A 14,720-nucleotide genomic window follows, 5' to 3' on the forward strand; every position below is an offset into this window, starting at 1 on the left:
CACGGGTGCTCCTCGTTGACATATACTATCAGTTGTTGATCAAAAGAAAATAAAAAGCAACATTTTACAAACCGTCGTTGATTTAGAGATGATGATGATCATATGCTTGCTCAGAAGAGAAAGAGCAATAGTTAACTCGTGAGGTGCATTAGGACCTGAACCTTTCGAACTGCTGCCAAATCTCCGTCAGTTGCGGATCCATCTCTCCATTTCTTTCACCGGCGATGACTTGGTTCCAAAGAAAGAAAGTACGTAGAATTACTTTTGTAGTATGGGGCTGATCAATCTCAACAACCCGTAAGACTCCATGCCAAAAATTAATAGGCTATAACATCTTAAAAGAAGCCCAATTAGTATCTAGTGTGCGGACTTAATAAATGGGCCAATCGAATAACAAGTAAAACTAATGGACTTGAACATTGTACAATATCTCAATAGAAGCTTCTGGGTATCTAATACGTGTTACCGCCGCAGATTTTGCTTTGCTTGAATGACGCGACCACTCTCTTCCCTTCTCGTCAACGCGTTTTTGTCGGACTTTTTCAAAAAAAAAAAAGATTTGGTCTGGTCCACAAAGCACAAAGCCTTAGCCTGTAAGACATATCAACTCAATTTATAGAAAGTTTACAAATTAATTAAAAGAAAAATAAATATCTATTTGACTTTCTTACTCTCTCTCACATCTCGTAATGAGCCACGTCTAGCTTCTTCTAGAGACTAGACCGCGTCTCTGCTACCTGCCGCCTCTCCAACCCCTCACTCAAGTTAACAAAAAAACATAAACATAAATACATTAGACAAACATAAATAGTTAAATACGACTAATAAATCTGGTGATTTAGTTTATATTTTTGGATTTATTCGATTGATTTAGCTTTTTTTTTTCTTTATCTAAACCCCTTTTTCGTATTCACACGCAACCTTGGGAGGAGAATATATATATAAAAAAAGAAATGATAATAAAAAATAGGTTTGTCACTTTCGTAGAAATTTCGACTGGATGTGTTATGTGTGTTTATAATAATAAATAAGATGACACAACTGCTCCAATGAAAACCTTACAACTTTTCTACATACAAATCTTCTCACCAAACTCTTCTACTTAACAACAACCCTCCCAGATCTCACAATTTCATTCACCCCTCCCTCAAATCGCATCTCTAATTTCGATATCTACCAGATTAATTGCAGTAAACCAAAACCAGAGAGAGAGAGATGGATAATAACAATAATCAGCAATCGTTTTGGCAGTTCAGCGACCAGTTAAGAGTCCAGACGCCTCACAACCTGGCGAATCTGTCGTTAAACGACTCCATCTGGAGCACCAAACGCACCGACGGCCGTAGAAACTTCGACATCGCCGCCTCCGACAAAAACCATGTCGAGTATCACAACAACAACAACAACAAGGCTTCTTCCGACATCAACAACAAGTCTTCTTCCACGTGGAACAACTGGAAGCACTCCATCCCCAACGGTTTCGGACCCGTCGGCTCAAAATCCACATCCACCACCAACGTCAATTTCAACCACACCGACAAACTCACCACCAGCCCTTTCAACGACACGTGGCAATTCAACTCCGACAACGTCAACGGCGGTTTCAACAAGGGCATCTACTCTTCTCCATCCCCCGCGCCCAAGAGCAGCTATGGCTTCAACTTGAAGAGCAAAGGGATCATCAATGAAGATCATCATCAGATCCCCAAGAAGAATAGGAAGAATCAGAATCATCATAAGAACAACAACAAGAAAGAAGATGATGGTTTGGACAAGAGGTTCAAGACTCTTCCTCCCGCGGAGGCTCTCCCCAGGAACGAGACCATCGGCGGCTACGTCTTCGTCTGCAACAACGACACCATGGAGGAGAATCTCAAGCGCCAGGTTTTCGGTTTGCCTCCCAGGTACAGGGACTCCGTCAGAGCCATCACTCCGGGGCTTCCTCTCTTCCTCTACAACTACTCCACTCACCAGCTTCACGGTATCTACGAGGCGGCGAGCTTCGGGGGAACGAACATTGAGCTGAACGCTTTTGAGGACAAGAAATGTCCGGGAGAGTCTCGGTTCCCTGCTCAGGTGAGGGCTGTGACGAGGAAGGTGTGTTTGCCGCTGGAGGAAGACTCTTTCAGGCCCATTCTGCATCACTACGACGGCCCTAAGTTCCGCCTCGAACTCAGCGTCCCTGAGGTGCTTTCTCTTTTGGACGTTTTTGCTGAGCAAAACCCTTGAGTTAACAAAACAACCTTGAAGACAGGTGTTGATGCTCTGCATTATTATTATATGTTTACAGAAAGAGAGATGTAATACCCGTTTACTAGTATAAAGAGTATTAATAATTGTCTCCAGAAGATAAAAATGGTGGTTGTGTTTATACAGTTTTCGGTTTCTTTTTAGTATGTTTCTAAATTACTATTTTCTCAGAGTATATGTGAGAAATTAGATAAGGAGATGTGTGGGTAGAAGGATAAACCAGACAATCATCTTTCACTTGTTTCGTGTAAAGTAAATCAGTTTGTACACCCAAAAGTATTGTAAATGAGGATGAAGTCGAAGAATTGTGAATAAGGATTAGAGAGTACTTTAGAGTTAGGTAGTAGTACTACTTATTAGGGATGCTTGGTTCACTTGTAGTCATCAAGAAAAAGTTCTATAAGAATTCTAAGTTTCAAATACAAATTTTTTTTGTAGAAAATCAATTTTCTGATATACAAAGGCTATCTTAAAGATTAGTTGTCTACTTCCCATCACAAGAGTTTTTCCCAACATATCTAAAGTTAAAATATTGTAGGGGATACCAAGTCTTTTATAAATCTGGATATGTTCATATGCAATAATCTTATTGACGGTAAGAGATTGGTTCGGTTACTCGCCACTCATTTATCTTTCCGATTATATTGTATGAACGTACATATATTTATTGTATCATACTACCACTTTAAGTACAAATCAAGTGGTGGATTTAGAGTCACCACGACCAAAGTCAACCTCGTCCATGCTCTGCCCTATGCGGCGGTATCTACCTCCGGCCTCCACAAAACCCGGACAAGGCCGGTAAGCCTTAATGGGCCACCAACCGAAGCCAGGGACAGTAGCAATGCCTCCTTGAATCCGCCCGTCGCCGTTGCAACCATTCTCTATTCACCTCCTTCCCGCACCCTCTGCAACAACTGTTCAACACATTCATATTCCTAAAGTTAGTTTATTGTCTGTAGCTACAGACTTCCATTGTAATCGATCAAGAGAGGGAAAAGGCACCTGACATTCTGTCCGTCGTCGTCGTCATCAGTTTCTACGACGGAGGCCGTGGAAGAAGATAGTGGACGAGGAGGATGATGATGCTTTGAAGAAACTCTGATACTGTTCGAGCTCAGCGATGATTGATAAAGCCATGTGTATGATTTCTGACTACCATTGTTAGCGATGAAACATGGCGCTTGAGAGACTGAAGAAATAGAACTCGCCATCTCTCTACCTGAGCTGAGTTCAGAGAGTCCGAAAAGATAATAACGGATGGCCACAAAATCTAGAAAAAAACATTACCTTTTTTTTTAACATTACCAGAAAACAAAAATGCATTGCTATCGAAAACCATATAATTTCCAGTTATTTGGTCTGGTCCGGTCTGAATTAACCGAAAATGAAACAAATGCACAAAAAGCTCGACATTTTTTTTGGCTATCAAATATTCGGTTCAACGTACTTTTGGTACCGGTTGAGTATTTTCTAATTGGTTCGAATATTTATCAAAAACGAAAAATTTTCAGTTTTAATTTGGCTATCAAATATTCGGTTCAACGTACATCTGAAAATATTCAAAATTGTTGAATTATCCAAAAATATTATTATATACGATGTTAAAATAATGTTTTACTGTTCCTAAGAATAGGAATACAACATAATGGTGTACAAACAGCTCTAGTTCTGGTTATCTAATTTTAAGTGGAAAGTGAATAATAGTTGATATTATTACTAGGGAAAATTGAACACATATACATAACAAACACCAAAATTAATTTTCTACACATAACAACTCTTTTTTTTTTTTTCACGATGAGATACAAAGATAAATCTTAGTACGAATCGGCAAAAGCCGAGTTGCGAATATCGATCCAGTGTGGCACACACGTGTTAACATATGAGAAAACACGCTTCCTTGTTCGAGCTTGTCTTGCCAGGAAGTCTGCTTTGGTGTTACTGGATCTGCTCTTGTAGACCACTTGTCCATCTTGGTAGGACGTCCTTACAGTTTTAAACTCGTCAAGTTCAGTTGCAAAGGCCGGCCAGTCTTCAGGTGTAGCGATCATTTTGACTAGCTCTTGAGAGTCAGTAACGCTGAAAGCGAAGTAAACATTTCAGAGGCCATATCAAACTTTTTAGTTCAGTATGAAGCGGTGAGATTTGTCTATGGCATCCTTGGAGCCCCAAGATATCTATTGAACCGTCTTGTAGCTGTAGGATCCATCCTACTCCACTCGTGGTTTCATCATTTTTCCATGATCCGTCCACCCTACATATGAATGTAAGGTACCTCAGTGGGGGTTCTTGGTATGCATTCCATGGTGCTTTCACCTGGGTCGATCACTTCATTGGCCAAAAACCATGCATTACATTCACGTATCGCCAGATCAATTGTGTCCATAGGTGAGAATTCACGTCCATTAAACAGTTTTTCATTCCGGGCTTTCCATATATACCAAATAATCCAAGGAAAGACTCTGGTTAATTCCTCCATAGTTCCACATGTATTGGATCTTAAGAGGAGGTAATCCATGTTGGTATAGAGATTTTCTGATGGGAAGACTCCCGGAACCGAAGGAATCATTGAGAGGGTCCAGCATTGCATAGCGGGAGGGCATGTAAAATCGTATGGTTAATCGTTTCCTCAGCACAGCCACATCTTGGGCAGCTAGGATCGTTCCCAATGTGTCTTTTGAAAAGTCTTTCATTGACTGAAATTGCCCAGATAAAATCTGCCACATAAGATGTCAGATTTTTTTCCCGGTTTTGGCTTTCCAAATTTTTTCCTTGAGCGGGTTGAGGGAAGGTAGCTGGTTCCTAAATTCAGTATCCTCGTCTGGTTTTGATCTTGCAAGCATATAGCCTGACTTGACCGAGTATTTCCCAGAAGTGGTTAGGTTCCAGCAATATCCATCCCGACCGGGATTTCTCTTGAGATTTAAGCTTCGAACCAACGGTATGTCGTTGGGGTGGAGCAAACTCCTGAGTTTAGAATTGTCCCATTCTTTTTCCACAGGATCGATTAGGTCATACACTCTCAGGTTCGGATCATAATCATGTGTTATCGTAGGAGGCCTGGCGGTCTCATCCGGTAACCACGGGTCTTGCCAAACCAGTGTATCTTCCCCTGTTCCTATTGTTCGTCTAAGACCTTTAGTGACAAGATCTTTTGCAGCCATCATGCTTCTCCAGCCATAGGATGGTCTTGAAGCTTTTGGTGCTTTGAAAGGATGTGAATTTCTAAAATACCTCCCTTTAAGGACCCTTGTAAGTAAAGAATTTGGATTGTGTTCCAATCGCCAAAGTTGTTTAGCTAATAAAGCTATATTAAATTCTTCGAGCGATCGGAACCCAATTCCTCCTTCCTTTTTAGGGAGACAGAGTTTGTTCCATGATATCTAATGCATACCTTTTGAGTTAGGGCCAGAGCCCCACCAAAAATTAGATGTCGCACTAGATATCTTTTTACATAGTCCTTTAGGGAGGAGATAGCACGACATTGGGAATGTTGGAATGGCTGCTGCTACAGATTTGATCATAACTTCTTTGCCGGCTCTGGAAAGGTATTTTGCCGTCCATACACATAACAACTCTTAAGCTATGATATTTGTATAATAATTGCCATATTATCTCTTACCACATTTACTTGAACACTTTTTTTTTCTTTGATTTTTCTTCTTCTTACAAATATGTTTGGACAATTGTTAATAATAACACCTTTTGAAGTTTATGTCTCAAAAATAGCATTAGAAGGAGAAAGTCACAAAATGACATTCATTAAAGGGTAAAATATCCCTAATACCATTGGTTTAAAATTAAATAAACAAATAACAATAAATAAAAATAAATAAAAAATAAATAAAATAAAAATAAAAAAAAAAAAAAAAGAAATTTTTTATAGTTTCAGATTATATGTTTCCAGAATCGAAATTTTTATATTTTTTTTGAAAAAAAAATTTTCGAAATTTTTTTTTATTTTTTTCGAATTTTCTTTTTATAATTTAAAAATACTTTTTGAAACTGTTTTTAAAATTTTTATTTTTAATTTTTATTTTTTATAAAATTTTAAACTCTAATTCCAAAACCCCACACCTTAACTCTAAACCTTAAGGTTTGGATTAATTAACCCAAGGGATATAAATGTATATTTACCTCTTTAATGAAATCTATTTTTGTCACTTTGAGCTTTGAGTGCTACTTTGGGAACAAAAACTTGGTTTAGTGATATCCTAGTCTTTTTCTCAATATGTTTTATCCTTCTATTTTTAATTGATTTCAATTCCTGCTACAACACTTATTAAACTTTGTATTTTAATATTAAAAATATAGATTTTTTTTTCTTCACGTAAAATGTTTTGAAACTTTCAAAACAAATTTATATTTTATAAGATATTCTATTAACGCGGTTTTAAATCTATAGATTCCTCTCTCTCTCTCTCTCTCTCCCTCTCCCTCTCCCTCTCCCTCTCCCTCTCCCACTCTCTCTCCACCTTATATTTTGGGTCGACATTGCTTTTTATTCCAAATATACATCAAAAATAGAATAGTATTTTTTATCCGGTGTGTTGTGTTCATGCTCACGCGCTGAAAAGAAGAAAAATATCTAATTATGTAATCAATTGACACAATTACCAAAAAATGCCTATATTTTTAATTATTTTTCTACTATGGTTATCTCACAAGGTTTATGAATCTCTTTTATAGATAGTAATTGGTTGAAATCTAGGTTAGATTAAAATCTTGAAAAATATATGGATAAATCTTTCTATTTCTACAAGTTTTTCTTTTTGATCCGAATGCATGTTCGACCCTGAGGCCGGAATACGATAGAAAGAGGCCAGCACAGAAAAGAACCGCTAATTGTATTATATCCCACTTCTTCGATAGGTAATAGAGTTTAAGCTTTTTTCAAGGATAGAGTTTTGCTGTTCTCCTCTCTGTTTAAGCTTCCAACTTCCTTGGTTGTTCATCATGAATGTGGCTTTCTTGTCTTAGCTTTTATGGTGGATTTGATAATTCATCATGATGGATTTGAGCATTCGTTCAGTTGTTTTTTTTTCCAAAATTTATAGTTTGGCTCTGGTTTTAAAGCTTTCGGGGTTGTCCAGCTTTTGACTCCAGGGTCTTCCAGATTAATCTCCTAATATTTTTTGGGTTATTTAATTTTGTTGATCATTCCATCGTTTTTAGGATGAAATGATCATCTGTATAACATCAATTTAAAGATGACAAAAGAAATATCACACCAAACAAATAAAGATCTACATAAAGCAAATGTCTAAGGATGTGACGAGAGCTCACGTACATTGGGTAATCATAAGATTACGAACAAAGAGAAAAAGGCAGCAGACGAAACATTGTGGTGTAGTAATAAAATGACAAGGCATTCTTGCAGGGAAGACCATCTTATAAAAATTACACAACCTAAATGTCTCTTCCCGGTCTAGACCACACCGATCATTACCAAGCAAAACAGTAGTGGGCATGTGATGCCGGTTTCATTTGGACCAAGCGACTGCGTCAATCTCCGATTGGGCAGCTCGGTACAACTCCAGCCTCTTAGATATGGCGCTGCGTCTCTCCATGACCGCTGGATCTTCGTTCAAAAGTGATGAGAGCCTCTTCATCTGTTGAAAATGGAATTCATCAGCAGTTTAGTTTTTGTTTAGCCGGATGTTATTTACACTCAAGAGAAAAGGCAGGAAAGAACTTACGTCCATGGTACCGAGCTCGGCAAAGAAATGGTCGAGGAGGCTGCGCTTGGCTTCTCGGACTTGGCAGTAGACGATGGACTTGGGGATTGAATTCCGCAGTCCAGCACAGACCATGTTCACGTAAGACAGAACATTGGATCCTGTTGACACATGTAAAAGGTTGTGTGAGGTAGAAAAAAAAATATATATATATATATAGATACCGCATCAGAATATAAGCTTTTGACTATACCGATTCGTCTGAGATAGGAGTCGTTGTAGCGGTCGAAAATGGAGTGCGTAGGGTTACCACCCTTCTCAGCATCCTGGGGAAGCTTCCTGAAGAAATCTACAGTGAGATAACTGCACTCCATGTCTACCAGCTGCAATGTTGCTTTCTTACTTCCCTCCCGCATTTTGTCCAACGACTCTATGGCCGCGTTTGTCACCTCCACTCTCAGAGCTGGGTATTGCTTTAATTCCTGCACATATTCAGCTTCTCTATAACACTGGGACCAATGTATAAAAGTCGTGGTGATATATATTACTAAAATAAGAGAGAAACGTACCACCGTCTCATTCACAGATTTGTGAACCAGATCCTTCAATATCGCATGAACCTAGTAATAAACAAAAGATTTTTAAAAATTACGGGAAAACACTTAATGTTTTTTTTTTCGTTTCAGAGATGAAAGTTAGAGTTGGTACAGTGTCAACAGATGCTTCAGCAGGGCCTCGGATGGACACAATAGAAGACTCAATGAGACGACGGTAACCTTGCTCAGGGGCAATCAAGTGAGGCTGGTAACCGTCAGCCTCAGTGACCAGCTTGCGGATGTTGTCCATTGCTAGCTGCTTGTCAAATTGAAGTCTCTTCAGAGCCGCCGGAAGCTGGTTATCAAACACGTTGTACACCTTTTCACCACCAGCACGCCTGTGTCATCATTACCCATTAGCACCAAACTATTATAAATATCTATATTTTTTTAATTAAATTTGGCTTGGAGTCATATCAACTCAGACACTATAACCAGTCATGGTATAATTTTATAAATAGTAGTAGCAGCAAGATGGACCAAACATACACTCCATCGAGATGGTCCTTGAATATTTGATCAAAGAGCCGACATATCTCCATTATTGAATACAACTTCCCCTGCACCAAAACATTAATTAAATCTTGATATCTAAGAGAGAATACAAATTAAAGAAAAAAAAAAGAATCACAATGTTACCCCAGCATCAGCTGCAATAGGCTTTCCAAGGCGACTAAGTTCAGATTCCAGCTCTAACACTGTTTTGTTAATAAGCGACTGGATCCCTGGAATTCTTGACTTGATCACATGCTCTAGATGCTGTTCAAACAACAACAACAACAAAAGCATTGCAATTAGACTCTGCTTGCCACAAAATTCCTAGTTTCCTAGTAGGTTCTTGTTATACTTATATCCTGGTTGTGTTCGCTTCCTAAGCATCAATCTTTGTGAAAACAGTTATCTTGGATCCTTATTACTCTAAAGAAACTCCTATTTACCAGTCCTAAAAGATTTCAGAATGCGTTTATTATTCTAATTTCTAAGAAAACTTTGAAGAAAGCTAAAGAATCCTCGTGAAAGCACTAACCTTGGAGAGCATCTTTGCTAAATGCTCGGAACCCATTTTATGTGCAAGGTGCCTATACTCTGTAGTATTGGAAAAGTACTCCCTCTCTCTTCTTCGAGCCGCAATCATGTCGACATTCTTGTTAATATCTGCTTGGGAGCGGTTGACAACTCCAACCCATGGATATTTGAGTTTAAAAGATTTTCCTTCCAGAATCTGAGCAAAAAACCATCATTAGGTAAGTAGCAGTGAACACAATAGCCGTTAATGAGAAACCATATGTATTATGTTACTACAAAATTAGCTTGCTGTAGCTCGAACATCATATAATAAGTTTATACAACAGCTTTTGTTATTTGATAAGGCAACTTACTTCCACTGCATCTGTCCCCTTGTCCATAAGATCAATCTTTGTCAAGACACCAAATGTTCTCTCCCCTGTAAAGATAAAAGCGAGTATAAGACACAAGGTGATAGCTTAACACGTCTGGTATCTTTGGTGGCAAATGAATGGTTTGCAAAACAGTTACCAGATGGATCAACTTCACGGGAAATTTTAATTGCGTCTGAAGTAGCAAGATCTTGATTTGCAGGTGAAATTGCCAAAATAATGCAGTTGGGCTGTAAGGAAATTTGATTAAACATGAAACAGAATCATGTCAACTAGTTTGCTCCACAAAAATAGCAGAAAAAAAAGGGAAAAAGTTATGCATTTAAACTAGCAATAATCTGTCGATAAAACATTAAAGGGTCTGCGACTAAGGATTTCTTATTACCTTTTCAATGTAGGACCGGACCATGTTTTCAATGTCCTTGACTATATTTTCAGATTGTCCCTCTGCATCAACCAAAAGAAGTTCATCGTGTCATGCTAAACTATATACGGTAAAGAATAATATCTATTGTGTCATTCTCCATCGCTAGAGAAATAGACATAAACTCCTTGTTCTACGGTTCCTGTAAATGTGACTTACCAACAGCAACTTTTGTAAGACCTGGAAGATCAATCAATGTCAAGTTGACAACTGCACACATAGCAAAGAGGATAAAAAGTTTAGCAAATGGCATTCCCAAGGGAAAGAAAAAGGCAAATAAAAAAATTAAAATATGTATCCTAACCATTGGGAGAGTAAATGCTAAGGTGAATGGGAACACTAGAAATGGCCTTGCTGCGTCCAGTCTCCCTGTCAGTCTCATCTTGGATCTCCTTCCTCACAGCAGCTACATAGGTGATTAATTAAGGTTAGAAAAAAATAACCGAAACATGTGAAGCTCAAACTACAAATGAGAGAAGCGAACCCACCAAAATCGGTGAACCTTTTCCTGGGGAGGTGAAGGAACTCAGCATACTCCCGGGCTCCATCATCAATCTTCTGCAACTGTAAGACAAGGGGCCTTCGTGTAACGATACCTACACACAGTTTCCGCTAATAATTAGACAAGGGAACAAGCGGTTTCAAGTTTATAAACTAGGCAAGAAGTGTGATTAATTTACCAGATCCACGGGGTAAAAAGTCCTTCCCGACGATGCTCTCCAGGACTGAAGACTTCCCAGAGCTCTGTCAACATAGTAAATAAACTTAAGGGGGTGATTGTATATATACAATTTCAAAACCAAATCAATGCAATCACCAACAATAACAACAGCATCCAAGTCAAACTCAAGTCCACAATACCAATGGTGACAGTTAGCACATATAGTTTGCATGCAATTCAATTAAACTCTAGTTCTCTACGATCAGGGTGACAAAATAAAACAAGTTTGGGGCACGAGAATCTCAAATCTAGACAATATGCATCTCAGGAATGTCTCAAATTGTGAGATGGATCTTGAAAGCAGGATCGAGAATTAAACCTGACCACCAACGACGGCGATGGCAGGCAAGGAATCCCAGAGAGTAGGGAGGGCGCTAGAGTCTCCATGGTCTCCGAGAGCCGTGCAAGCTCTCTGTATCTTGTTTACCAGAGATATCAGATTCTCCATCTTCCCCCTTCCCTCTCTAGATCAAATTAAAGCAGATCGGCAAGATCTGATATCTGCACAGGGGAGTAGATCTGACGGAACCAGAGAGAGAGAGAGAAGAGATTTTGAATTTGAGTCGACGAAAAAGCAATTGGGAGTGTTTGGGTCTAAGGGAGAAAATTTAAGCCTAACGCGTTTATACAGTAGCCAAGGAAGGGGTTTTTTTCTTTTATTTTCTTTTACCAAAGGCTTTGGTTTGGACTTTGCGCATAGTGTAATTGAAACGGCGTGGCGTTTACTTCAGCTCTTTAAAGACGACAAACTGCTTGATTGTCCATCAATAAATATAAAATTATATTTAACCCAAAAAATAAATGTAAAAACCATTTCATCCATTAACTTTATAAATATTTATTAATACTTTTATATCAAAAAGTTTAGACTTCAAGTTTCAAAAAACATGAATTATATTGTGCAAATTTCAAAATTCCAAAAGATAAAATATATACAGATTAATGAAGAAAATAATATAAAACGACATACGATAGTTTATGGTGATATAGTCCAAACAGAATTTTCATAAGATATAGAGAATTATCGTCTATAAAATTCCTATATAATAATTTTCGGGGTAATTAATTAGTGTTAAAAATTAAAAAAAAATTTAATAATAAATCTATTATTTTGGATGGAGAAATAGAGCCAAAATCAGAAATTAGTACAATTAGCAAGATTAATGGCTTAGTATATATATTTTATTGCGGACACCTTTTTTTAAATTTGTTTTCTTTGTAATGAAAAATTCATTTAACTTTTTATATATTGGAAAAAACAGCCAAATTATGCATAAATTAATGTTTAGCTTATACATTAGATATATATATTATATATTAGTTTTAAATATATAAACTTTAAAATAAAAATACCCACTTTATTTCATATTCGGTAAAATTATACGTCAAATGTTATATCAATTATCACATCAATTAATTTTAGTGACGTAGATAATGCATCAGTGTATATGTCTTATGTATAACAACATTATTTTCTACAAATATTTATTTTATAAAACTTGTTTTTAATAGAAAATGCAATAAAATCATTCAAAACTAATTAAAAAGGATTATATTTTATTTTACATAATAAATTATATTTTCCCCTTTCAATTAAATAACAAAAATTATTCTCACTGCAATGCTTCAATCATAGTGTTTATTCTCGTGTTGTTCTATGTTAATCTAATTCTTTCAATGCAAATAACGTAAACAAGATTAACAAAAAGAACATGAGAGTAAGCTGTGATTAAAGTATTACAACGGTTGCCCAAAAAAAAGTATTACAACGAAAATATAAATCTTTTTGAGAGAAATATTATTTAATATATAAGATAAAATAAAATGTTCATCTTGATTAGTTTTTGGCTATGTTCGGAGTTGCGCTAGGCACTAATCGGGTAAGACTGCGGTTAGCAAGTTACCAAAATATCGGAGAGTACTTGAAGAATACGCGGATCCTAGTTTTAAATACAATTTAATATAATTATAATACGTTTAGCTAATTTTAAACATAATAACACGAGTTTTTAGACATAATTATATAACTTTTTATAGATAATTTTAAACAGTCTTCTTTTAATTTGTCGAACATTTAGACTAGGGTTTGTTTAATACGAAAAAAACTCCAAATGCAATATGTATGTGTTTGTTTTGGGCTTGAACAATAGTTTTGGACTTAATAGCTAATTATAATTATTTGGTAATGAATAATTACATAAAACCTGTAATAATGAGTAAAAACAATTAACCGCATTTCAACTTTACGTGGATAAAATTTTCTTTTTACGCGGTTAATGTGAAAATTAAGCAGTCAGCGCGGATCAACGTTTTACTTCACTGATTTGGTCACCGAACAACACCTAGGCCGCCGCGTCTTTGTACAGAGGGTTTTGGTTAATTTTATTAAAATAATAATATTATAAACTATATGTTTGTTTTAAGTTTTACTTTATCTTATTTAAGCTATGTTGTTGTATACATGCCATTCACACTAACAAAAATTAGATGCTATGTCATTTACAATACCAAAATTAATTGATCTGATAGTTGGTGTGACAGTTGGTGTAATTGATATCTTGCATATTTGTATTGTTTTATCCATTCATCCATGAGCATTTTCATCATATAGATTATGATTTAGTCATGTCTAGGTTGCATTTTGCATTCATTGTCCTTATTAGGTGCCGGAGTGTGCCATGGAGTGATTTGAAATGTTTGGGAGCATTGTGATCCAAAAAGTGGTGAAAGATGAGCATGGATGGAGCCTTTAGAGAAATCTTCTGTTACTAAGATTTTGTGGAGACATCGAAAATTGAGTTAGCTTTCTAATGGAAGTGGTTTCAAGTCATTTGAAGATGTAATGAAGGAGTTATGACCAATTTACTAGAGGCATATCCACCCTGTTCGAGCATCCTGGAGCGACCTCTCAGAGCGACCTACCGAGGTCGCTCCCAGCCAGAGCGACCAGTCCAGAGCGACTACCTCAAATCACTCCCAGCCAGAGCGACCACCCAGAGCGACCAGCTAGTCACTCGCGTTTTGACGCGGCGAGACACGAAAAAACGCGTCGGGAGCGACCTCCTGGAACGACTATGCTAGGTCACTCCGCGTGTTTTGCTTGGACGATTTTTATGTTATTTCAGGGGCCTTTTGGTCATTTGTTTTGATGTTTTACACTTTCTAAACCTAAGTTAAGTACTTTTGTAAGCTATTGGAGGCAAAATAATCTCTTTGGGGGGAGAGAAGAACTAGTGAAAACTTCGTTTGATTGAAATTCAGATTGCTTTTATCTTGTGTTCTTGTTGATTTCTTATCTATTTCTCTACATGATTAATCTGAAATCCAATATGGGTTTAAGAGGAATCATGGAGATTAGTGAGTAAATCACCTTTTGAATTCATGGGTTAGGGAGATCATAGGTGATTAGGTTAGTTCTAGGATGTTTTAGTATAGATCATTCTTGTTCCTTGCTAGTAGAGTATTCATAATGCATCTTTTGAGTTGGCCACTCAAAAGTTGATCAATAGGCATTCCCACCCAAAAGATGTTTGATGAAATGCCTGCTGAGAAACTCTCCTAGGCTTTTAGTATACTTTGCCAAAGACATTTGTTGTTAAAGGTGCTAAGATAGCTAATAGACTTGTTAGTAATGATTGCTTTCATATTATA

General features: G+C 37.1%; 3 protein-coding genes and 1 pseudogene across 3 annotated transcripts; 1 reads left to right on the forward strand and 3 right to left on the reverse strand.

Annotated features, from left to right (window-relative positions):
• Nucleotides 1–973: 973 nt before the first annotated feature.
• LOC125607963 (DCD domain-containing protein NRP-like) lies at nt 974–2,487 on the forward strand. The gene has a single exon (XM_048777548.1). It carries the CDS (start codon nt 1,216–1,218, stop codon nt 2,227–2,229), a length of 1,014 nt encoding a protein of 337 aa, XP_048633505.1. The 5' UTR covers nt 974–1,215; the 3' UTR covers nt 2,230–2,487.
• Nucleotides 2,488–2,832: 345 nt separating this feature from the next.
• On the reverse strand, nt 2,833–3,582 carry LOC106446336 (annotated as a pseudogene).
• Nucleotides 3,583–4,985: 1,403 nt separating this feature from the next.
• LOC125608181 lies at nt 4,986–5,417 on the reverse strand. The gene has a single exon (XM_048778144.1). It carries the CDS (start codon nt 5,415–5,417, stop codon nt 4,986–4,988), a length of 432 nt encoding a protein of 143 aa, XP_048634101.1.
• Nucleotides 5,418–7,478: 2,061 nt separating this feature from the next.
• LOC106446337 (phragmoplastin DRP1A) lies at nt 7,479–11,644 on the reverse strand. Its single transcript, XM_013888039.3, has 16 exons — nt 11,389–11,644; nt 11,029–11,092; nt 10,837–10,944; nt 10,653–10,754; nt 10,508–10,558; nt 10,310–10,371; nt 10,064–10,154; nt 9,907–9,971; nt 9,555–9,749; nt 9,167–9,286; nt 9,017–9,087; nt 8,640–8,865; nt 8,501–8,551; nt 8,185–8,413; nt 7,953–8,092; nt 7,479–7,865 (listed from the first exon to the last, which is right to left on the reverse strand). Exons 1-16 carry the CDS (start codon nt 11,515–11,517, stop codon nt 7,737–7,739), a joined length of 1,833 nt encoding a protein of 610 aa, XP_013743493.1. The 5' UTR covers nt 11,518–11,644; the 3' UTR covers nt 7,479–7,736.
• Nucleotides 11,645–14,720: the final 3,076 nt, after the last annotated feature.

This window comes from Brassica napus, chromosome A4 (assembly GCF_020379485.1).
Source record: "Brassica napus cultivar Da-Ae chromosome A4, Da-Ae, whole genome shotgun sequence".
In the NCBI taxonomy this organism is placed as follows: domain Eukaryota; kingdom Viridiplantae; phylum Streptophyta; class Magnoliopsida; order Brassicales; family Brassicaceae; genus Brassica; species Brassica napus.

Bases quoted from the DNA above. Each gene is read 5' to 3' on its own strand.
- LOC125607963 (XM_048777548.1), top strand. From the start codon at position 1,216: ATGGATAATAACAATAATCAGCAATCGTTTTGGCAGTTCAGCGACCAG.
- LOC125608181 (XM_048778144.1), bottom strand. From the start codon at position 5,417: ATGGCTGCAAAAGATCTTGTCACTAAAGGTCTTAGACGAACAATAGGA.
- LOC106446337 (XM_013888039.3), bottom strand. From the start codon at position 11,517: ATGGAGAATCTGATATCTCTGGTAAACAAGATACAGAGAGCTTGCACG. The intron at 10,945-11,028 runs GTAAATTAATCA...AACTGTGTGTAG, and splicing joins CTTTTTACCCCGTGGATCTG to GTATCGTTACACGAAGGCCC. The intron at 8,093-8,184 runs GTATAGTCAAAA...ATGTGTCAACAG, and splicing joins CTCCTATCTCAGACGAATCG to GATCCAATGTTCTGTCTTAC.